At 40.0% G+C, this 25593-nt stretch overlaps 2 protein-coding genes across 6 annotated transcripts in view; both read left to right on the forward strand.

The window, feature by feature from the left end:
- mffa (mitochondrial fission factor a) overlaps nt 1-11945 on the forward strand; it is a 36701-nt gene extending 24756 nt beyond the window's left edge. For 3 of the 5 annotated variants that reach the window (XM_073041426.1, XM_073041429.1, XM_073041427.1), the window contains 3 exons: nt 1318-1380; nt 9218-9302; nt 10726-11945. In XM_073041426.1, the coding sequence (XP_072897527.1) occupies nt 1318-1380; nt 9218-9302; nt 10726-10857 (280 nt within the window). In that variant the 3' untranslated portion in view covers nt 10858-11945. The remainder of the gene's footprint in view (nt 1-1317; nt 1381-9217; nt 9303-10725) is intronic. The other 2 variants (XM_073041428.1, XM_073041430.1) reach the window with 1 other exon arrangement.
- A 3078-nt stretch (nt 11946-15023) lies between these two features.
- mrpl44 (mitochondrial ribosomal protein L44) lies at nt 15024-23272 on the forward strand. Its single transcript, XM_073038867.1, has 4 exons — nt 15024-15233; nt 17322-17790; nt 19177-19355; nt 22995-23272. Exons 1-4 carry the CDS (start codon nt 15061-15063, stop codon nt 23161-23163), a joined length of 990 nt encoding a protein of 329 aa, XP_072894968.1. The 5' UTR covers nt 15024-15060; the 3' UTR covers nt 23164-23272.
- Nucleotides 23273-25593: the final 2321 nt, after the last annotated feature.

Genomic DNA, 25593 nt, shown 5'->3' on the forward strand with positions numbered 1-25593 from the left:
AGCCAGAGAGATGTGCCACTTTGTAAAGCAAAAAGATACTGTAAATAGATTAAGCTGTAAGAGCAAAGTTGCACAAGCCTTCAGAATAGGATAAGGATACAATTGTGGTCAATATACTGTGTGATGAAGGTGAAGTTGTTTCCAGTGTATTTAAATAGTTTGTTTCAAATGAATCCTTTCATTCTTCATGTAGTGTATTAAATGTGTACTCTATTCAGTCTCTCCCACATCCCTCTCCACCAATCCTAGAGCGTTCTTTGAAGATTAGCCTTGTGCATTATGCATTTATAGAGCATTTGATACTGCATTAATGTGACTGCAATTTATTTTATGAAAACACAGCTATACACTATAGAGACTCCAACCAAGCTTTGTCTTGTACAGCTGTGTGTCATTGTCATGTGATAAATAACCACTATCGTTACTGAAACTGTTGATTTGCCCGGAATCTTTAGACAAACACTTTCAACATGTAACAGATGTACTGAGTGGCCACTGAGTTAATTTTTGTGGTCTTCTGATGCTGTGGCCCATATACTTCAAAGTTTGATATGTTGTGCATTCATTGATGCTATTCTGCACACCTCTGTTGTACCATGTGGTTATTTGAACTACAGTCACCTTTCTGTCAGCTTGAACTAGTCTGGCCATTCTCCTCTGATCTTTCTCATTAACAAAGCATTTTTGCCCACAGAACTGCCATTCACTGTATGTTTTATTGTTTTTGCACCATTCTCTGTAAACTCTACAGGCTGTTTTGCATGAAAATCCCAGGAGATCAGTTTCTGAGATACTCAAACCAACAACCATTCCATGGTTAAAGTTACTTAGATCACATTTCTTTCCCATTCTGATGTTTGGTCTAGACAAAAATTGAACCTCTTGATCATGTCTGCATGCTTTTATGAATTGCTGCCATATGATTGGCTGATTCAATATTTGCATTATCAATCAAGTACAAGTGTACTTAATAAAGTGGTCACTGAGTGTATGTCATTCTATTATTCCAATATTAGGGCACAGGGAATTGGATTGTTGCATTGTGGATGGCTTCTGGAGCTGTTGTTAAGACTATTGCTGTCTACAGTAAAAGCTTTGTCACACAGCAAAGATTTTGTTTTCCTAAAATAAAGTGCCTTCTTGTTCTTGCTACATTAAATGCTCTGTTAATCTGTATTTATGTTAAGCAGGCATCACTATCTTTTAATAAGTCTGTACTTTTTTTTCTTTTATAAATACATCTTCCTGGTCTTTTAATCATTCTACGTCCTGAATGCTCTCATCTGTCCTGTTGTCTTTTTTTTTCCTGGAAACTAGAACAGTACTTCGTGGAGGGTCAACTTGTGCTACTTCATCTAACCCTCTGCCTGACAGTTCCAGGTAAATATAGCCATTTGTGACCTTTATCGCAGGCTTCACAATTAGCCCTACATCCTTTTTCTGTTGGAATTACTTCTCATTAGAAACTTGTTAGAGCTTACAATAAATGTATAAGTGATTCTAACTCCACAGTGAGAAGCGGCAGCAAGTCAGGCAGCATCTGTGATGTTAGCAGATAATGTCACATCAATGGCCTTCCATCAGAAATAGAAAAACATTTTTAAAAATAGCGTCCTAAATTGCAGAGGACCGGGAAGGGATGAAGGAATAAAAGACTGCCTGTGATTGTGTCAACACAGATGCATTTGGTGTCAACAGAGAACAGATACTGAGTGTTAATTGCAACTAATCTGACTAGTGGAGGTGCACATAGAGCAAGATGTATGAGAAAAAGAGAGTGCAGGAAAATTAAGTGCTAGAACTAAGATACAAAAAATAACAAAGACCAGAAATCTGAACCAAAGCAGAATATTAAAAAAATACTTTGGGTTAGGCACCATCTGTGGAAAGGGAAAAACTGGGTAGATTACCTGTACTAGTTGATAACCTTACATGGCAATTGGCTGGGCTGGTAATCCTAAAATGGTTGAAATCAGTGCTGAGTCACAATGGCTCTAACGTGAATATCCAGATGGTGAGATATTGCTCCTAGAGCTTGAGTTGGGCTTTGTTGTTACAGTACAAGAGGCCTTTTGGCAAATTTGACCCTTTTTGACCCTAAGATATGAAAGTTGAAGGATAACGGACGGCATAAATTCAGGATCATTCTTGCGGACTGTGCAATTTACCTTCTCTGTTGCAGAGGAAACTCCCAACATGTCCATTGAATGTAGTGCACTAAAATGGAAGAAGTACAAGTGAATCACAGATTCATGTTAATTGTTTAGGGACCTGAATGATGGGAGGGATTCATAAATTACCTTGTATCTTGCATAACAAAACAATAAATTCCATGACATACGTCAGTAGTAATAAATCTGAATGTGAAGTAAAAGAGTAGGCAGGCGCTGGGTGAGAAGAACTGGGTGTAGATTGAAATTAAAGAGTGACCCAGGGAAGTGTGGAAAGAATTACCGTAGATTCCGGATTATAAGCCGCTACTTTTTCCCCACATTTTGAACAGCTTTGAACTCTGCGGCCTATAATCCAGAGCGGCTAATACATGGTTTTTTTTTCATGCCGCCTCGTAAACATTTTGCCTCGTAACAGTAGACCAATAAAATTGATGAGTAGTTCACAGAGGTCCAATGAAATTGTACGATAAATCAAGCGCACTTTCACAATTAAATTATTGTAAATCAGTCATTTGTACTCACCCTCATCAACATGGAAAATACTCGAAGCAAGACCCGAGCGCGTCAGACCCGATTAGACCCGATCGCAATGCGCAAGCGTCAGACCCGATTAGACCCGAGCGCATTGCGCAAGCGTCAGACCCGATTAGACCCGATCGCAATGCGCAAGCGTCAGACCCGATTAGACCCGAGCGCATTGCGCAAGCGCGTCAGACCCGATTAGACCCGATCGCATTGCGCAAGCGTGTCAGACCCGATTAGACCCGATCGCAATGCGCAAGCGTCAGACCCGATTAGACCCGATCGCATTGCGCAAGCGTCAGACCCGATTAGACCCGATCGAAAACGCTGCTTTTAAGTTAAAGTCGATCAATAACTTTTCCTGGTAGGCTGCAATATATATATTTTTACCAGTCGCTAGGAGATATTGGAATGTTGTTCGTGCTGTTCAGTAAAAAAGTATATGCAACGTAATTTGTGTTACCGATACGTATGTATATTTAAAAGTAGCGGTGCGGCCTAAAATCCGGTGCGGCCTTTACAATTAAAAAATTGATTTTATTTCTAAAATTAGAGCCTGCGGCTAATAATCAGGTGCGCTCTGTAGTCCGGAATCTACGGTAGTCGATTTGGAACCAGTCAAAGAGGAAGGGAAAATATGGCTGGAGACAGGTTCTCTCGGGGTACATAGTGGAAGTTGTAGAGTCTGATCCATTGAATGAGGAATTTTGGCTGGAAGGTAAAAAGGGGAATTCTATCTTTGGGTGGAATGACAGAAGATGTGTAAGAAATGAAATACGTAGAGTTGAGAGTCCTGTCAATTGGTGGAGGAGAGGTCATGGTTAAAAGAAACGGCGGCGTCAGAAGAGGTCTAATAGAGCCAGAGAAACTAAGTGAAAGGACAATGATGCAAGACATTTATCAGACAATGAAAACTTGAGCAATACATACAAAATGCTGGAGAAACTCAACAATCAGGCAGCACCTGTGGAGGAAAATAAACAGTTGATGTTTGGAACCGAGAATCTTCACCGGCTCTTTGTGTTGCTTAAGTGAATGGACACGATCCTTACAAGAAAAATGAGTGGGAGAATGTGTAATCAGGATCAATATGGTGTCTCTGAGCATGTAGTGGAAATTGGTCACTAACCTATACCCTAAGATAAAGATTGTGAACCCTAGAAAGGAAAGAGAAGAGTAAGGGATGCAGCTGTGAAGTAGAGAGCAGTGAAAATTAGCAGTTTTTGCTTTTGTACGCCACACCCATGTTGAGTTGTTTCATCTTCTGTTTTGCTTAGTGGTTACAATGGCCCCCAAATGATAATTTGATGCTAATGTTTAAACAATGGTCAGCAACTTGAAATTAAGTAATGTAAATAGGGAAGTGGGAAAGGGAGCAGAAAATTAAGAATTTGAACTAAGCAACTTTATTAATAGTCTGGAATATGTCTCATTTGGTGAAATCTGGTTTGGCTGCATTGCATGCAAGCATGTTGTATAAAGCTGTTTGCTTTTGTTTTTAGTAAAATGCAAATAAAATGTTACCGTGTTCTCATTTAGCTGGTTGGGTGTTTTGAATGTCATGTTGCAGTCTCTGCAACACCAATAAAGGTTTTACTAATACCTTACAAACATAACTATCTTTGTAAGCCATTAGTAAAATCTTTAGTAGTGTTGCGGAAACAAGCAAAAATTGAGCATTAATATTCATTATGGATCAACTGTAGAAAGAAAAGAGTCAACTGTGGGTTAGTCACGGTTTATGTAATATACTTCAAAACGGGTTTTACAAGAAATTTACTGTGTAAGTGGGTTTACTGATTGGGTGTGCATACCTTGTTGAGCTCAAATTCAAAGTTACATTTTGAGTCCAGTTGCTAAGTGAGGATAAAATCTGATTATTTTCTGGCGGCCTAGCTTTGCTGAAGGGAATTCCTCTATGCCAGTTTGTGGTTCAGAATATAAATAATTCAGTAATATTTCAACATTAGCGTGTGATTATCTATTAGCCAAATGATAAGTATTTAAATACCTGACTAGGTTCTGGAATAGTTTTGAAGAACTGGAAAATTGCCTCCACTCTTTAAGAAAGGAGGGAGGCAGAAAGAAAGAAAATTATAGGTCAGTTTGTCTGACTTCAGTGGTTACATAACAAATAGGAGCAGGAGTAGGTGTACCATGGTGTACCAGATCCGTGGTCTACAAACGCTGTTGAAAATCCAGTCAGGAACAAAAAAAGAGCTTATGAAGAGTTCAAAATGACAGAGATCTAGAAGATTATAAGGCCAGCAGGAAGGAACTTGAGAATAAAATTAGGGGCCATGACATGACCTTGGAGAACAGAAGTAAAGAAAACCCCAAGGTATTCTACAAGTATGTGAAGAGCAAGAGGATAAGACATGAGAGAATAGGACCAATCGAGTGTAACAGTGGAAAAGCATGTATGGAACTGGAGGAGATAGCAGAGGTACTTAATGAATACTATGCTTCAGTATTCACTATGGAAAAGGACCTTGGTGATTGTAGGGATGACTTACAGTGGACTGAAAAGCTTGAGCATGTAGATATTAAGGAAGAGGATTGCTGGAGCTTTTGGAAAGCATCAAGTTGGATAAGTCACCGGGACCAGACGAGAAGTACCACAGGCTGCTGCGGGAGGCAAGGGAGGAGATTGCTGAGTCTCTGGCAATGATCTTTGCATAAGAATATAAGAAATAGGAACAGGAGTAGGCCATCCGGCCCATCGAGCCTGCCCTGTCATTCAATAAGATCATGGCTGATCTGTCCATAAACTCAGCTCCATCTACCTGCCTTTTCCCCATAACCCTTAATTCCCTTACAATGTAAAAACTTATCTAACTGTATCTTAAATATATTTTGTGAAGAAGCCTCAACTGCTTCCCTGGGCAGAGAATTCCACAGATTCACCACTGTCTGGGGGGAAAACAGTTTCTCCTCATCTCCGTCCTAAATCTTCTCCCCTAGTTCTAGTCTCACCTACCAATGGAAACAACTTTCCTACTATCTTATCTATCCTTTTCAAAATTTTGTATGTTTCTATAAGATCCCCTCTCATTCTTCTGAATTCCAGAGAGAATAGTCCCAGGCGACTCAATCTCTCCTCATAGGTTAACCCCTTCATCCCTGGAATCGACCTGGTGAACCTCCTCTGCACTGGCTTCAAAGCCAGTATATCCTTCCTCAAGTATGGAGACCAGAACTGCACACAGTACTCCAGGTGCAGCCTCATCAGTACCCTGTACAGTTGCAGCATGACCTCCCTGCTCTTGAATTTAATCCCTCTAGCAATGAAGGCCAACATTCCACTTGCCTTCTTAATAACCTGTTGTACCTGCAAGCCAACTTTTTGTGATTCATAAACAAGCACTCTCAAGTCCCTCTGCACAACAACATGCTGCAATCTTTCACCATTTAAGTAATAAACTGCTCTTCTATTATTCCTTCCAAAGTGGATGATCTCACATTTACCAACGTTGTATTCCATCTGCCAGACCTTGGCCCACTCACTTAACCTATCTATATCCCTCTGCAGACTCTCCACATCCTCTGTACAATTTGCTTTTCAACTCGGTTTAGTGTCATCAGCAAATTTTGCTGTACTACACTCAGACCCCTCTTCCAAATCATCAATGTAAATGGTAAACAGCTGCGGGCCCAGCACCGACCCCTCCGACACCCCACTCACCACTGACAGCCAACCAGAGAAACATCCCTTTATACCAACTGTCTGCCTTCTATTGGTTAACCAATCCACTATCCACGTCAATGCACTTCCTCTGACTCCATGCATCCATGTCTTATTTATAAGCCTTTTGTGCGGCACCTTATCAAATGCCTTCTGGAAATCCAAGTATTTGACATCCACCTGTTCCCCTCTATCCACTGCACTCATTATGTCCTTGAAGAACTCCAGTAAGTTTGTCAAACAGGGTCTGCCCTTTCTGAATCCATGCTGCGTCTGTCTAATGGAACCATTCCTTTCTAAATGTTTTGCTATTTCTTCCATAATGTCAGCTTCAAGCATTATCCCGACTATAGATGTTAAGCTATCTGGCCTATAGTTGCCTACATCCTTTTTTAAAAAGTGGCATGACATTTGCTGTCTTCCAATCCGCCAGGACCTGTCCAGAGTCTAGATAGTTTTGATAAATGATCACCAACGCATCTACTATAACCTCCGCCAATTCCTTCAGCATCCTGGGATGCATCCATTCAGTACCAGGGGACTTATCTACCTTCAGGCCTTCTAGTGTGCTCATCACTATCTCTTTAGTGACAGTGATTTTATCGAGGTCCTCACATCCCATTTCATCCATAACATCCTTCTTTGGCATATTAAACATGTCCTCCACCATGAAGACAGACACAAAATTCAATGCCTCAGCCATTTCCTTATCACCCAATATCAATTTCCCCTTCTCGTCTTCCAAGGGACCTACGTTGACTTTAGCCACCCTCTTCCGCTTTACATATTTATAAAAACTTTTGCTATCTGTTTTTATATTTTGTGCTAAATTACTTTCATATTCTATCTTCCCTTTATTTCTTGTTTAGTAGTTCTCTGCTGCTTTTTAAAGTTTCCCCAATCCTCCAGACTCCCACTACTCTTGGCGTCTTTGTACACATGAGCTTTTAATTTGATACTGTCTTTCACTTCCTTAGTTATCCAAGGCTGGTTCTCCCCACACTTACTGTCCTTACTTTTGACTGGAATATACATCTGTTGAGCACTGTGAAAAATCTCTTTGAAAGTATTCCACTGTTCCTGAACTGTCCTAACAAATAGCCTGTACTCCCAATCCACATTAGCCAACTCCTCCCTCATCCCATTGTAGTCTCCCTTGTTCAAGCATAATACACTAGTTTTAGATCTAACTATTTCATCCTCCATCTGAATGTGAAATTCAATCATACTATGATCGCTCTTTCCAAGAGGATCCTTGACTATAAGATCGTTAATCTTGCCTGTCTTATTGCACAGGTTGGGAAGATGTTGTAGTCCATTATTAAGGCTGAGGTTTTGGGGTACTTGGAGGCACATGATAAAATACGTCAAAGTCAGCATGGTTTCCTTAAGGAGAAATCTTGCCTGACAAATCGGTTGGGATTATTCGAGTAAATAACAAGCACAATACACAAAGGAGAGTCAATGGATGTTGTTTGCTTGGATTTTCAGAAGGCCTTTGACAAGCTTAACAAGATGAGAGCCCATGGTATTACAGAAATGATTCTAGCTTGGATAGGAGATTGGCTGACTATGAGACAAAGTGGGAATAAAGGTGGCTATTTTTGGTTAGCTGCCAGTGACCAGTAGTGTTCCACAGGATCGACTTTGGGAGTGTTTCTTTTTAAGTTATATGCCAATGATTTGGATGATGGAATTGATGGGTTTGTGGCCAAGTTAGCAGACAATACAAAGATAGGTGGAGGAGCAGATAGTATTGAGAAACCAGGGAGTAAGCAGGAACACTTAAGATGGATCGGGAGAATGGGCAAAGAATCGGTAGATGGAATATAGTGTAGAATATAGGGAATATAATGTACGGTCATGCACTTTGGTAGAAGGAATGAAGGCATAGACTATTTTCTAAGTGTGTAGAAAATTCAAATATCAGACATGCAAAGGAACTTGGGCGTTCTTGTGCAGGATTCTCTAAAGGTTAATTTGCAGGTTGAGTCAGTGGTAAGGAAGGCAAATGCAATGTTAGCATTCATTTACAGAGGGCTAGAATATAAAAGCAAGGACATAATGCTGAGGCTTTATAAGGCATTGGTCAGACAGCACTTGGAGTACTGTGTGCAGTTTTGGGCCGCTTATCTAAGAAAAGATGTGCTGGCATTGGAGAGGGTTCAGAGAAGGTTCACGAGAATGATTCTGGGAATGAAAGGGTTATTGTACAAGGAGTGTTTGATGGCTCTGGGCCTATGCCAGCTGGAGTTTAGAAGAATGAAGTGTGATCTTATTGAAACATCGGAATATTGAAAAACATAGATGGAGTGGATGTAGAGAGGATGTTTCCTGTAGTCGGTGACTCTAGGACCAGAGGGCACAGCTTCGGAATAGAGGGACATCATTTAGAACAGAGTTGAGGTGGAATATTTTTAGCCTGATGGTGGTGAATCTGTGGACATCATTAAGTATATTTAAAGTGGAGATTAATAGATCCTTAATTAGTAAGGGTGTCAAAGGTTACAGGGAGAAGGCAGGAGAATGGAGTTGAGGGATAATAAATCAGCCATGATGGAATGGTGGAGCAGACTCGATGGGCTAAATGGCCTAATTGTACACCTATGTCTTTTGGTCTTAGGGTCTTACTAAAGAGAACTAATTTCTCCACCTTTTATTCCATTAATGACAACAAATGCACTATTCCTTCTAGTGAATCCAGAATATATGATAGTTATTGATAACTGTTTTGATATAAAACAACTTCACCCACAGATTTTTTATCTTTTGATAAAGTTGAATAGAAAGAACTATTGCTAATTTGGATCTTAAAATAATCTCATTTTGTTTATAGGTATAGCCTTTCCAACTATGACCCTACATTGGAAGGAACACAAGATGATGTGGCTCTTGTGGATTCTGTTTCCCTACGAAGACAGGTACTGAACTATATTAATTTATAAACTCTTGTCAAGCTAGTATTGAGCAAATGAATAGTCGTGATTGTGTGAAACTTGGGCAAATTATTTGAGGAACATCTTTGATAGGTGCTTAGGGGTTGCAATCATTTTTGGCCCAGAAGCTTCCCTTCCCATAGATTGACAGCTATCTGAAAATAAAACAGAGTTTTCACAATTTGCATTATATTTGTCTTCAGGTTTTGCCTCGCTGTCTAACCCATTGTTAAAACTATTTCCACCAACAAAATATCCCTGACTGTTTCATCTTCTCATTTGCTACATGCAGACCTGAATATTCCAACACATCCTGGCCTGTGCAGAGGCTTGGGTGACCACATACTCACTGCTAAGATTGACACTGGCTTTCTGTTAAACAATCCCCTAATCTTAAGATTTTCAGCCTTGTTTATAATTTCTTCCGTGCCCTTATCTGTCTTAATTTCTGTAATCATCTCATGCAATGAATCACCGATAATAAATGTATCTCCCAATTTTTATTGCTTGAACAAATTTGTCTATAAATACTGTAAGTTCTGGAATTTCCTCAACAAATTTTCCACTGTACTTTTTCGATTAAGATTTTGGTCAGTTTTAATATCTAATGGTGTGGTTTAATATAAAACTATATTTGAATATGTGCCTATTTCTTGAGATGCTTTGCAGTTAAAGAGTTTATATACAGTACTGTGCAAAAGTCTTGGGCACACATATAGAGCTAGGGTGTCTAAGACTTTTGCACAGTACTGTATCTGTCAACATGGAGCGAGAGTAAATTTGTAAATCTGGCGGGAGCAAAGGATACTGGGAATGACGAGGGGGAGCACCATGGGAGGGGTGTGGGACAGGTGGTAGAGGAGGAATGCCAGGGGCAGGAGTGGCATAGGTGCAGACACACCCAGCCCTGAGAAACCAGGCAAGGTCATTTGATTCTAAACAATTGGTTTACATTACTCTGGTGCTTCCTGTTCCCTACCCCTTTTCTCAACCATGATTCCCCCGCCCTGTCCCCTTCCCGTTGTCAGTACACAATAAAGACCCAAATTAGAATCAGGGTTATCATCACTCACATATGATAATTTTGTGGTTTTTTTGCACAGCAGTACTGAGCAATAAAACTAACATATAAATAAAATAATATATACACCTAATAAATAAAATTATATATACAGCTAAGACTTTTACACAGTACTGTAAATACAATGGTTTGTATGTCTTTAGCACCTTGTAATAAAGAAAGGAAAATAAAATAATGCTTTTGCTATTGTTCCCCTTTCCTTCCAACTTATTAAAAAAATCTACAGTTAAAAATACAATGCAAACTCACTGTTTTATAACCTGCTTCGAACAAAAATGTTCGGCATATTTCTTTCTATCTTATACTTACTTACTATCTTTCCGTCAGATAATTAAACTGAATCGTCGGCTGCAGCTTCTAGAGGAAGAAAACCGTGAACGTACTCGCCGTGAAATCATTGTGTATTCAATCACTGTGGGGTTCTGGTTGATTAATAGCTGGCTCTGGTTACGGCGCTGAGCACTGTATCAAACGGATCTTGTGCTAAATGAATACCGGTTCTCTCAGAAACAGTTGGCGATACAAGTGGTCAAAGATTGTTTTTGCCTCTTCTGTACCATATAGTCTTTTCTCCAGGTTCTTGCACTGATTGCTTACTCCTTGTAACACGGGGAAAGGAATAATGTGGACAAAAGAATATATTGTTGCCTCAACTTTAAATATTTATTAGCTCACTTTATTAAAAATCATTTTGCATGTCTGTAATTAGAGAATGTGTAGTTTTCAGTATTTTTTTAAACATGTAATTAAACCTGATGTGTAAGTGACAGTATAGGTCCAGGGGAGCATTATTATAAAACAGAACAGAGAATAAAGCTCAGAATGCATTTTTTTAACTTTTACTTTCTGATGAGAAAGGTTAAATTTGAAGATTTTGCAAGAGCTGCATATATATGACCAAGAATCATATTTCCTTCTACTTCATTTTGTAATGAAGTTGACTTTTGGGCTATGGATCCTTCATATTCCTTTCAAAGTCATTGAAGAAAATAAATATAGGCCAAGGCAATAAAATTCTCAAATCTGTGTCAAAAATATATTCCACTGTTGTTGATTTTTATTTTGAATATCACCATGTGCTGTGGCTATATTTGAAAAGATAGGACTGATTGTTTCAGTGTTATGGTAATTAAACAGAAAAATTCCCAAACAAATTGTTCTGAAAATATATGTACTTGGATGGGAAGAGGAATATGTTTTCTATGAATGCTGAACAAGAGTCGTCATTGTGTAACCTTGACCATTAATTTTTGAATCAAACAAATGTTTACAGTGTATTTTTTGATCTTGACCTGCTGATGTACAAATTTACAATGTTGACCTTGTACTGAAGACATTTATTGAAGGAGCATTGAATGCAAATGTAACTTTGAAGAAAGTGTACTTATAAATATATGTCATATAAATATTTTATGTGGCAGACTTTTTTTTTCGATTATCTTTTTAAGTGAACAGGCTTGCAGAGGATTATCGGAAGTACAGCACTGTATACTATTGACTAGATATGGCTGTAAAGAAAATTAAAATTGAGTGTTGTTTTTCTTCCACCTGGACTGTGTGACAATTGCAATTTTTTTTTAATGTTTGTTAGTCTATCATATTTGTTACCCAAAAGAAGAGGATATTGTCATATCACCAGAAATCCAAGGCCTGAAACTGCTTCGGGAAGTATAGGCTTATATCTTCCATGCCAATACAATAATTTAAAGTAAGTTTCTAGTCTACTGTACACATTAAAACCAAACACCATTAGTCGCATTACTTAGAGGAAAAAAAGAGGCTGTCTACAGTGCTGAAATTTGTTAAATAACTCGTGTACAATGCCTGAGAATTATTTAAAGTTGCAGTATAAAATGGTGATGCTACATCTTGACTGTTCAGATCCACATAAATGTGTTGAATTCTGTCTCACAGCCAGCAAGATGTAGTTTGAGCTGATGACGACAGTGCAGTCAGGCTGATCAATTAACATCAAGCCCAGATCATAAAAGAATAAAATATTTTTTAAAGTTTCTAAATAATTAAACTATGGAATAAAGATTTTAACTATTGTTCAAAGGTATTGCAACTTTGCATACATACTGCAGTTTGTTAAATGTTATCACAGTTCCTAATGCATAAGGTGTGCTTATGAATATTAGCTGTTAATTGTGTACCAGTGAGCTTGCTGGATTGGATATATGAAGTAGATTTTACATTGTTGTGCAACAGTCTAGGACAAATACATGCTTGGAAAATAGCATTGGTCTCAAACACCTAACTGATGGGTAGGTGTTACCTGATAACTGATCTGATGCCAGAAAATTTTATCAGTGAATTTGTCACGTGGTGGTGAGTGACTGACCATAACAGTCCATGCATCTCAGACCAAATGCTGGAGGAACTCAGCAGGCCAGGCAGCATCTATGGAAAAGAGTTAACAGTCAAAATTTCAGGCCAAGCTATGCCCTGTGTGCATACCTCCTATCCCTAATATACCACTTGAACAGAAATTTGCTCAGGGTCAGTCACAATCACACTGAATAGTGTGGCAAGATCATCAAAACAAAATTGTTGTTATAAATTAATTATTCCCAAGGCATCATATTTGCATCAATCTGTATCATCAAGATATCCTCTCCTCACTGAGACACTCTGAACTGCTATATCCAGCATTCTATTTTATGTAATTACTGTGTTTTGCATTTCACTATTGATAGAAAATGCTTCATTTTCTCTCCTCTTTCTTCATTCATTTGCCTGCATTTAAACTTTTCAGTTAGATCAGCTATGTTTAATAAACCTTCATCAACCTCTCATATACAGCACTAACAGCATCTGTGTCAATTTGGATATTCTTGAAATGTACCCAATCACGGACAATCGTTCTTATTTTTCCCTTTTATGTAAACAATCTTGTTTTCTCATTTTTCCCCAATGATGAAAGTTCATTGATCTGACTCTTCGCAGACAGTGTTTTACCTGCTGGGTATCTTCATCATTTTCTGAAAATAGATACTGCTCCAACTTTTCCCCTCCATCAACAAATAAGATTCTTAATCCACGTATTCCATCCACCTTAAGACCCATTTTAACACTATGCACTAACCAACATTTCAGTTATGTCTATTAATAATACTTCTCTGGCTGCTTAATTTTATGTGATGCATCTTGACCATAAATACCTCGGAGCAGAATTAGGCTATTCAGCCCATGGATTAAACCATTCCATTGTGGTTGATTTATTATTCCTCTCAACCCCATTCTCCTGCCTTTTCACCATAACCTTTGATGCCCTTATTAGTCAAGAACTTATCAACCTCTGCTTTAAATATGCCTAATGACTCAGCCTCTACGATATCTGGGGCAATTAGTTTCACAGATTCACCACCTTCTGGCTGAAGGAATTCTTCCTCATTTCTGTTCTGAAGGGGCGCTTTCGTATTCTGGGGTTGTGCTCTCTTTCACCACACTCCCCCACTATAGGAAACATTCTCTCTACCTCCACTCCATCTAGGAGTTGAGGTTACTATGTTAAAGATCCTAAAATTTGTGCGAAAATGTAATTTATGCAGGAACTGGTAGGTGGAAAACACCTGTCGGTTGTAAAAATCTGTTATTACAAGTTGAGGGATATACTCTTAATTCTGATGAGTTACTTCACCTCAAGTTCAATTGCCATTCAACAATACACATGGATGCAGCCAAATGAACCAGCATTCCTCCAGGGCCAAGGAGAAAAACACAGTACCGATGGTCACACAGCACGTGTAGTTACGATAGCAGTAAAGCATACAGACACACAAAAACCTAGCCCAAATCCCTGAGTGTCATGAACTGTAGATTAATGGTGTAAGGGATGTTGTCCTGAAGCAAGCACGTCGCAGTACGGAATCCAACTTGTCTTTCACCGAGCGAACACTGCAGGACAGCCCCCAGAAGGGAGCGGCGGCCTCCCAACCCAGTACGGACTCCAGCTCATTCCAGATAGATAGAGATAGATAGATAGATAGATAGATAGATAGATACTCTATTCATCCCCATGGGGAAATTCAACTTTTTTTCCAATGTCCCATACACTTGTTGTAGCAAAACTAATTACATACAATACTTAACTCAGTAAAAAAAATATGATATGCATCTAAATCACCGTCTCAAAAAGCATTAATAATAGCTTTTAAAAAGTTCTTAAGTCCTGGCGGTAGAATTGTAAAGCCTAATGGCATTGGGGAGTATTGACCTCTTTATCCTGTCTGAGGAGCATTGCATCGATAGTAACCTGTCACTGAAACTGCTTCTCTGTCTCTGGATGGTGCTATGTAGAGGACCAAAAACACACCAAAAACGCACCAAAAACATTTTTTACTATGCTTTTGCTTTCAGACGACACTTGCCTGTTTTATTTGTAATAAAATAAGCAGTACTGAAAAGGAAAATAGTAAGGAAATATTTTGTATTTTTATCGTTATTTGATCAAAACATTAAACTTAACACTCTTTGCGATGACGCCCCTGAAAAGTAAGCAGGGATTCAGGGGCGCATGGGCAGTATTTACACGAGTGCTTCGCCGGCAATTGTCAAGTGCGCAAGCCCAGTGTATTGGATCGTAGGAACGCAGGCGCAGTCTCGAAGGCCGGCTAGGTTTTCGGTGCGCAAACGCAGTTCGGGAGGTCGGGATGTGTCATGGCTTCGTCGTTTGGTTTCCGTCATGTCTTTGGTGTCCTCCGGCCAGCGTTTACTGCGAGGCAGACAATCCTGTACACTCAGATTAGGGAGAAGAAACGATGGATGAAGTCCTACGTATTGCTGATGGAAAGGAAAAGGAAACTGGAGGGTCCTCCACCGCCCAAGCCCCGGTGCGTATGAGTGAGCGTGCCAGCCCTCGGTCACTGAGGTGAACTGGTTGGGAGGTCCTGGGGTGGGCGAGCGCTTTAATCGGGGTGAAATGTTCTGAGAGATAATTGTACTTTGCAGATCATGACGTAGAATTGGAATCCGTTTAAGTGAAGCAAAGTGTAGAAATCTTGAGAGTTTATTGGACATGGCGCAAATCATAGAATTGGAGGTGTATGCAGTATCAGACTTAATCTACATATAGAGTGCCTTAGTGCATGTATGAATCTACGTATAGAGTCGAGAACGGTACCACACAGAGCATGATTTTTTAGAATAAGACCATAAGGATAAAACCATAAGGCCCATCTTCTCCACCATTTCATCATGGCTGATCCATTTTCCTGCCTTCTCCCAGTAACTTTGCATGGCCCGACTAATCAACCTCCGCCTTAAATATATCTAATGACCTGGCCTTCACAGCTGCCTGTGGCAATCAATTCCACAGATTCACCGCCCTCTGGCTAAAGAAATTCCTTCTCATTTCTGTTCTAAGTGGATGTCCCTCTATTCTGAGTCTGTGCTCTCTAGTCCTAGACTCACCCACCATAGGAAACATCTTTTCAGCATCCACTCTATCTAAAAGCCTTTCAACATTCGATGGGTTTCAATGAGATCCTCTCATTCTTCTAAATTCCAGCCAGTAAAGTCCCAAAGCCATCAATTGCTTCTCATAAGCCTTTCATTCCTAGAATCATCCTCTTAAACCTCTTCTGAACCCTCTCAAATGTCAGCACATTCTTTATTAAATAAGGGGCCCAAATCTGCTTGCGATACTCAAAGTGAGGCTTCACCATTGTCTTAAAAAACCTCAGTATTATATCCTTGATTTTATATTCTAGCCCTCTCGAAATGAGTGTTAGCATTGCATTTGCCTTCCTCACCATGGACTCAACCTGCAAATTAACCTTAAGGAATCCTGCACAAGGACTCCCAAGTAGCTTTGCCAAGATTTTTGAATTTTCTCCCCATTTAGAAAATAGTCTACACTTTTTATCCTTCTGTCAAAGTGCATGACCATACACTTCCCAACACTGTGTTCCATTTGCCACTTCCTTGCTCATTCTCCTAATCTGTCCCAGTCCTTATTCAGACTACCTGCCCCTCTACCTATCTTTGTATTATCTGCAAATTTGGCCACAAAGCCATCAATTCTAGCTTCTGTAAAAAGAAGTGATCCCATCACCTAACCCTGTGGAACACACTAGTCACCAGCAGTCAACCAGAAAAGGCTCCCTTTATTCCCACACTTTGCCTCCTGCCAATCACACAAAGATTGGATTGGTTTCTATATGTTAAAGACTCCTTACGAATGTAAGTTTTTGAAATTCTGACTCATCCAAAATGAAATAGTGGACAAGTAATGAGGCATGCCAAAGGTGAAGTTCAGTGGTAGAGCTATTTGCTATCAGTGGAGCCTGAGCTCTTGTCTATGAATAATGTCAAAATTTAATGGAAAGAAGATGAAAGGCTCATGCCTGACTTCTTCACATTGTGGTGTGAAGCAAGAGAGAACACGCACATTCTAGAAATGCTTTGGCTATGTAATGCAATAAACTGCAATTTAATGTGTTAGTAGTTTGATTCATGATGCATTCTGTACTCAAAATGTATATAACACCCTGAGAATGGAAAAGAAAATCTATTCTGTTATATATGTGATTATCCTATTAAGCTGCTGGGACCACTGAGTAGATGTACATCAGAGGCTTGGATTCCCCCCCCCCCCCCCCCCCCCAGTGCAGCCAACTGATAGACTGTACCTTGAAGTAGTGAGGTGTGATTCTCATGTCATATTTTTCATTTGCTTGAGGGAATGTAAACTTCAAGTACAGACAAAAGCTATGACAAGGGCAAGAAAATTACTATAAGAGACCTCTGGGATATCTTGTCTGAATTGAAAACAATGGTGATATGTCAGAAATCTTAAGACAGGATGCATTATTTAACATAAATATGCTTTAATTAAAATTATTATAAAATATGTTTGAATTGTATTAGGAAAGAATGTTGTATTGAACTAAATTTTAAATATTTTGTTGCATCATTAGATCGCAGCAGCCAAACTGGGACTACCATGCTGAAGTAGAGGCCTTTGGCTATCGTCTTCATGAGAACTTCAAATTGGATCTTCTCAAAACAGCATTCATTAATCCCTGTTACATTACCCATGAGGAAGCACGGCGACAAGATCTTAAACTTGACAAAGAGAACATAAAATTAAATCTCAAAGACAATCGGGATTTATCTGAGAGAGGCTCAGTGTTTGCCACTGCTTATCTCCAAGACTCTTTTAGTCGTGCCTATCCAAATTTGCCTGATGATGGTATTCGGGCACTTACTAGTTATGTCACAGGGTCACAGGTTGTGTGCCATGTTGCCAAGAACTTGGCCGTGGAAGACTTGGTACTAAGTGCAGAGTTCCCAGTGCCACTGGAGGTTTTACAGAAGACATTCTTTGCTGTTGTTGGAGCTTTGATTGAGAGTAGTGGAACTGAAAAAGCCAGCTTATTTATCCGGGTAAGTTACTGGGTAGGCTTGGGGATTGTACGTGTAGAATGTAAAAAAAGACTGTAGTGGAAAGTAAGCACTGTGTCACAACTTGTATTTGGTCAGCATGCAAATGTATAACACTGGTTGTTTCTATTCAAAGTAATTTTATTATTGAAGTATATATATGTCACCATATACAACCCTGAGATTCATCTACTTGTGGGCAACAGAGCAAATTATAAAATAGTAACTATAACAGGATCAATAGAAGATCAACCAGAGTGCAGAAGACAACAAACTGTGCAAATAAAAATAAATAGCAAAAAAAAACAAGAACATGAAACAGTGTGATAAAGAGTCCTTGAAAGTGAGATAATTGGTTGTGGGAACAGTTCGAAGATGGGGCAAGTGAAGTTGAGCTTAGTTATCCCCTTTTGTTCGAGAGCCTGATGGTTGAGGGGTAGTAGCTGTTCTTGAACCTGGTGGTGCATGTCCTGAGGTCCTTGTACCTGCTACCTGATGGCAGCAGCGAGAAGAGAGCATGGTCTGGGGTGGGAGCAGCATTTCGTGTAGATGTGCTAATTGGTTGGGAGGGCTTTATCCATGATGTACCAGGCCAAATCCACTGCTTTTTGTAGGAGTTTTCTTTCAAAAGCATTGGTGTTTTCATACCAGGCTGTGATGCAGCCAGACAATATACTCTCCCCCACACACCTATAGAAGTTTGTCAAAGTTTTGGGTCAAACTCCTGAGGAAGTAGAGACGCTGCTGCACTTTCTTTGCAATTGCACTTGCGAACTGGGTCCAGAACAAGTCCTCCAAGTAGTAATACCCAGGAGTTTAAAGTTACTAGTCTTCTACACCTCTGATCCTCCAATGAGGACTGGGTTATGGACTTCTAGTTTCCATCTGACTCTTATGTGCTCTGTTGTTTTCCTTCATCAGGCACTACAAATGCTTGCTGTTTTTGTCAGTCACGTGAAGGATGGCTTGAACCATCCAGAATTCATTCACTTATAGTATGAAATGAGAGATAATTTAACTTGTTAAATCCATGCTAGCCCTTTGTAGGACAATTCCATGGGTCATATTTCCTCTCATTTCCCTGTACCTTTGTAAATTGTTCTTTCTCACTTGCGCCTCAACTTGCCTTTGATTCTTTTGCCCCTCATTCATACTGAGGAGTAACTTTGGAGAGCCGGTAACTTCCCAGGGCATCTGTGAAATCTGGGAGGGCACTGGAGCACCAGGCAGAAACCTCTATACTGAAAGCAACACGGGGGCAGCTCAAGGTCAATATGAAAGCTGAGTCTGGGGAGCTAGGAGACTGCAGCAGCATTTACTGCACTGCTAAGAATTGTGCATAGTTTGTTTGATTCTAAAGAAAATGGACTTTGGAATTTATTGTCCTAGGACTTCCTAATTACTCAACTTATCGGCAAAGATCTATTTGAGATTTGGAGTGTCGTTAATCCCATGGGACTTTTGGTGGAAGAACTGAAGAAGAGGAAAGTGCCCCTCCCTGAGCCCAGGTTGACCAGGCAGTCTGGGTCCGGCACTGTGCTTCCGGTGTATTTTGTTGGACTGTACAGGTAGGGAGAGAACTTGTTACCAAACAGATAAGAACATGCAAACTGTTGCATTAAGAATTATGTAAATCAGTGGTGTTGCTTTATTCTGTTTTTTTTGTCCATATATTCTTTCCTGCCAATAGTGTGGATATAAAACATTGATAATAGTTCACTGAAGAATTACTGAAAAGTTGGGCACTTCTCCAGAATAAAGTTGAGGAGACTTGTTGTTAACTAAATAGAACATTGAGGGTGAGGGAGGAGTATGTAGTGAAATACTCACTTGTCACTATATCACTGGGTAGTGATATATACTTTAACTAACATTCTAATCCACATCATTTGAGAGAGAAAGCCAGTTGCTTTATGAAGTAACAAGCAAGAGAAAATCTTCAGATGCTGGAAATCCGAGAAAGACACACAAAATACTGGAGAAACCCAACATCTAATCGAATTCGTATGGCAACTTGAGAGGGAGAAGAACAAGTCAGATGTATCAGTGGAATAAGGGGAACTACAGAGGCATGAGAGAGATGTTGCCTGGCCTGCTGGGTTCCCCCAGCATTTTGTGGGTATTTATGAAGGTACTGGTTTAGTGGTGGTGGAGTAAGATGAGGTGTTGCTGAGCGCACCTCCTTGGTGATAGGTTTTAAGACTTTGAATTCCAATACACGGAATATACTGTATTGCACAGCTCAAAGTAAACTTATTATCGAAGTACATATATGTCACAGTATACAACCCTGAGATTCATTTTTTGTGCACTTAATCAATAAACCTATAATGGAATAATAAGTTCAAAGTAAATTTTATTATTAGAGTCACCACATAAACCCCAAGATTCTCTTTCCTGCGGGCATACTCAGTAAATTCATAGAATAGTAACTGTAAACAGGATCAACGAAAGATCAAGTAGAGCATAGAAGACAACAAACTGCAAATGCAAGTTTAAAAAAAAAAATAACAAGTGCATGAAATAACAAGATAAAGAGTTCTTAAAGTGAGGTCATTTGTTGTGGGAACATCTCAATAGATGAGTGTAGTTACCCTCTTTTTTTCAAGAGCCTGGTGGTGCGAGTCGTGAGCCTCTTGTACCTTCTACCTGATGGCAGCAGCAAGAAAAGAGCACAGCCTGGGTGCTGATGATGGACGCTGCTTTTCTATGACAGTGTTTCATGTAGATTTGTTTCCTACAACAGTGTTGCAGGGAGATTAGCCATAACAGAATCAATGAAATGTTGCACCAACTTGGGCGTTCAACCAACGTGCAAATACAAAAAGAAAGAAATAATAATTAAAAAAGCAATAAATATCAAGAACATGAGATGAAGATTCCTTGAAACTGAGTCCATAGGTTGTGGGTTGTTGGGAGTGGTTTAAACTAATATAGCAGGGGGATGGGAACCAGTATGATAGAGCTGAGGATGAGCCAGCAGGGTTACAAGTAGATGATGGGTGTAACATGAATGTAAGGAAGGACAAGCCAGTGATTGGGTACAGATGCAGACAGAGCAAAGAGTTCAATTGTACCACAGAGGCAAAATTCAAAAGGGTGAAGAATGCAGGACTGGAGGTGCAGTATTTAAATGCACGTAGTATTCTGAATAAGGTTGATGAACTCATGGTATAATTAGAGATTGGTTGGTATGACATTGTGGCCATCACTGAGTCGTGGCTGAAAGAAGGCCATAGTTGGGAGCTTAATGTCAAAGGATATACTTTGTATCGAAAGGACAGGCAAGAAGATATAGGTGGTGGTGTGGCCTGTCAGTAAGAGATGGAATGACATCTTTAGAAAGTGGTGATATAGGGTTAGAGAATATCAAAGTGGGTGGAGTTAGAAAACCATTATGGGAATCATATATAGGCCTCCAAATCATAGCCAAGATGTGGGGTTGAGATTGCAAAGGGAGCTGGAAAGGCTATGTAATAAGGGTAATGACACAATTGTAATGGGGGCTTCAATATGCAAGGGGACTGGGAAAATCAGGTTGGTATTGGATCGCAAGAGAGGGAATCTGCTGAATGCCTATGAGATGGCTTTTTAGAGCAGCTTGTGCTTGAGCCTATTAGGGGAAAGGCCATAGCATTGAACAATCAGGCTGAATTTGGCTAATTCAAGTTGACATTAATTCAGTTGAAAAAAGCTTAACGATTTCCTGAAATTAGTCCTGTAGATGGTAAATATTATGGTTATGAGTGCACTGTTGATGGATATTCGGTTCATGTTTGGTAACTTTGAAGACCCAGCAAGTTGGTTGTACTTGGCACTTCTCATCCCCAGTTAGTATGGTATTTTTATCCTGGGAAGTTCTGAAAGGAGTTGATCACTTGAAATCATTAGTGAGCATTCAACAATTAATTCCAAAAAATTTTAATGAGAGAAACACAAACTGGCAGAAGTGCAATTAAATTTTTAATGATAATTGGACAATGACAACCACATTTTACTACAATTAATTTTGAACTGGAGAGAAAATGAGCTGACTCATCAAGAGGGATGATGTGCGAAATGGACAGGACACAACTTGTTATCAAAGCTCAATTAGAATAGCTGGAGGAATCAGATCGACACTTAAAGCAAAAAAATTAAATAAGCGACACAATGCTTAGGAGAAAATGCCTGTTCCAAAACTGAAATGCTCTTTGAATGTTCCACAGATGCATTTTAATTCTACTGTTTAGTGTATTGCCTGAACAACCAGCTCTTTGTTTCCGGTTGACCAGCTAATAGTTGTAAACACAAGAGATTCTGCAGAAGGGTGGAAATCTTGAGCAGCACACAAAATTCTGGAGCAATGAGGCACGTCAGGCAACATGTATGGAGGAGAATTAACAGTCAAAATTTCAAGCTGCAGTCCTTCATCAGGACTAGAAAGGAAATGGGGACAGAAGCCAGAATAAGGTGGGGAGGGGAGGGGAAGGAGTACAAGCTGGCAGGTCTCCAGCACTTTGTGTGTATTGTGCAGGTGGTGTGTGAGACCAGGTGAGGGGGAAGGTGGATAGGTGTAGGAGGGGAGATGCTGGGAGGTGAGGGTTGGAAGAGAAAAAGCAGTCTGATAGGAGAAGACAGTGGAACACTGAAGAACGGGAAGGAGCAGGAGCACTGGAGAGAAGTGATGAGCAGGTGAAAAGAGAATGGTTGAGAGGGAAACCGGAATGGGGAATAGCAAAAAAAGAAAATTGGGAGGGGGGGGAAAATTATTGGAAGTTAGATAAATGGATAAAAAAGTTAGATAAAAGTTGAATTTCCCCATGGGGATGAATAAAGTATCTATCTATCTATCTGGAATGGTTTTTGAAGCTGCTATTTTTTATTTTATTTATATATTTTGAGATACAGCATCTTCTGGCCCAGCAACCCACTTAATCACAGGACAGTTTACTATGACCACTTAACCTACTAACCAATGCATCTTTGGACTGCGGGGGGAAATCAGAGCTCCCAGAAGAAACCTGTGCAGTTCACAGGGAGAATGTACAAACTCTGTAAAAGTGGTGCCAATCAGTTTCTGATCTCTGGAGCACCTCGAGCCGTGTCGCTCAGCTTTAAAATGCCATTTTATCAAATTATAGCAGTATCTGTTGTGCATGTAGTATTGATATGCTGGTGCACTGGTGAATTGTTATTTTTAAAAGCTGTTTAACATTTTGTTGCAGTGATAAGCAGCTAATTGCAGAAGGACCTGGTGAAACGATACTGGTAGCTGAAGAAGAGTCAGCACGAGTGGCACTGCGTAAATTGTACGGCTATACAGAAAGCAGACCACCTTGGGATTACTCGATTCCCTCAAAGGAACCTCAAGCAGTCAAGGCTCTGAGCAGTTAAAGCAGCTTCAGCCTGTGTGATTCACATCTGAGTATTACTTCTCTTTTGTGACCTTTAACCATTGTGTAAACTTCAGAATTTTGTAAAAATAAAAGAATTTTTAAATCAATTGTCAGTACTTACTAAAAATGTATTTGTCAGAAGTCTAAAACTGTGTGCAGTTCTGAGAACCAAGTACTTACCTGTTTATATAGAGCGGTTGTTACACACACTGCCACATTAGTTCGCAAAGTAAAGCCTTGGTTCAAGGGCAAGGAGGTACAGGGTAACTGGAGATGATTCTGCTGTAGGGTTGTGAATCTTTAGAATCCTCTCACCCAGAGAATTGTGGAGATGGTGTTACTGAATGTAGTTAAGGTGGATGTTGTTCCTTTTGTATTAATAGTAAGATTCTTGGCAGTGTGGAGGATCAGAGGGATCTTGGGGTCGGAGTCCACAGGACGCTCAAAGCAGCTGTGCAGGTTGACTGTGGTTAGGAAGGCATACGGTGTATTGGTCTTCATCAATCGTGGAATTGAATTTAGGAGCCAAGAGGTAATGTTGCAGCTATATAGGACCCGGGTCAGACCCCGCTTGGAGTACTGTGCTCAGTTCTGGTCGCCTCATTATAGGAAGGATGTGGAAACCATAGAAAGGGTGCAGAGGAGATTTACAAGGATGTTGCCTGGATTGGGGAGCATGCCTTATGAAAACAGGTTGAGTGAACTCGGCCTTTCTCCTTGGAGCAATGGAGGATGAGAGGTGACCTGATAGAGGTGTATAAGATGATGAGAGGCATTGATCGTGTGGTTAGTCAAAGGCTTTTTCCCAGGGCTGAAATGGTTGCCACAAGAGGACACAGGTTTAAGGTGCTGGGAAGTAGGTACAGAGGAGATGTCGGGGGTAAGTTTTTACACAGAGAGTGGGGAGTGTGTGGAATGGGCTGTCGGCAACGGTGGTGGAGGCGGATACGATAAGGTCTTTTAAGAGACTTTTGGATAGGTACATGGAGCTTAGAAAAATAGAGGGCCATGGGTAAACCTAGTAATTTCTAAGGTAGGGACCTATTCGACATACCTTTGTGGGCCGAAGGGCCAGTATTGTGCTGTAGGTTTTTATGTTTTGTGCCTTGCAGCGCATTCAGCAACAATTCTACTATTTCTGTAGCATTTGACTTTTTTTATGAGGCCGAGTTGCTAACTCAACGTTCAACCCAGCATGGATGGAAAGTGTGCAAGGAGCCGGCCGGATTCGAACCGGGGTCCGTTCACCTCGGAGTTTGGTGCTGATGCCACTACAGAACTGGCTGGTAAGGTGGAAGTTGGAAGACATTTAAATGAAAAGTAAGTTAAGAGATTTGGGAGGAGTAAAAAGTGGTATTGAGGCCAATGAGTGATGACAATGTTAAATGGCTTGAAGACCTGCTTAGTTACCTCATACTTTGGTTTCTTAGTTCTCATGCAAACATACAAGAGACATCTACACAAACTCAAATGTGACTAGATGCACTCTGGCCGTACTTCTATGTGAGTACAAAACCATATTCTATGCTTATCAGTGTTCCATCCAACTACACAACACATACCCCCTACAATCCTCTCAGATTCTCCCTTCATTAGTTTCCTCTTTCAAAGTCTATGAATATTACTGTATGAAGAAATGAGAATAGCCTTAGGAAAATTAATAGGTGCAAAAGGAACTGAATGACAAAAAGATTGCAATGATGTTTAGATCCGACAGTATGTAGTGGCCAAGTGATGTCAAAGCAATTGAGACAGTTGAATAATAATTCCATGTTTAATTATGTGGGAGGTGGGGATATTTTGAGTAACCCCACTCCATTAATTTTCCCCGGACTCAGTTTTCTCAACATTCCCATCAACTCAATCCAGAACCTATGACCCATTCACATTCCAGGGGCAAATTATGATGCTCGTTTAATCTACTGACCAACTCGCCTTTGAACTGTGAGAGGAAATTAGAGCAGTTGAAAGACACCTACACAGTTGTAGGGAGAATATGCAAACTTCATACTGCATTAACGGTCAGGCTGAACCTAGACTGACTGTTGTGATAATGCAAATCTACTAGCTGACTATTTCTAAGACATTGCCAGCACTGTTAATTTGCGACCAACAGGAAAGGATTGCACTTGGAAAGAAAAGACTGACGGTGACCCAATGAAGTACTTTAACATTTATGATTTGGTTAGTGTGGGCAAATTCCATTTGCATGTGTGAAAAACTAAACCAGAGGCTGCCAGTATAAGGAAGGCACTAATGAAATGAGTAATTAAGAAACTTGTTTACTGAGGAAAACACAGTATGGAATTTGCTGCTCCCAGGATAGCTTGTGAGAAATAATAGAGATGAATTCTAGATAAATGTATAATTGAAAAGAGTGCAGTAAACTATCTTGATCAAGTTAGAGAAGCAAAAATGGAGGAGCTTG

The sequence above is a fragment of the Hemitrygon akajei genome, chromosome 3, assembly GCF_048418815.1.
Source record: "Hemitrygon akajei chromosome 3, sHemAka1.3, whole genome shotgun sequence".
NCBI lineage: Eukaryota > Metazoa > Chordata > Chondrichthyes > Myliobatiformes > Dasyatidae > Hemitrygon > Hemitrygon akajei.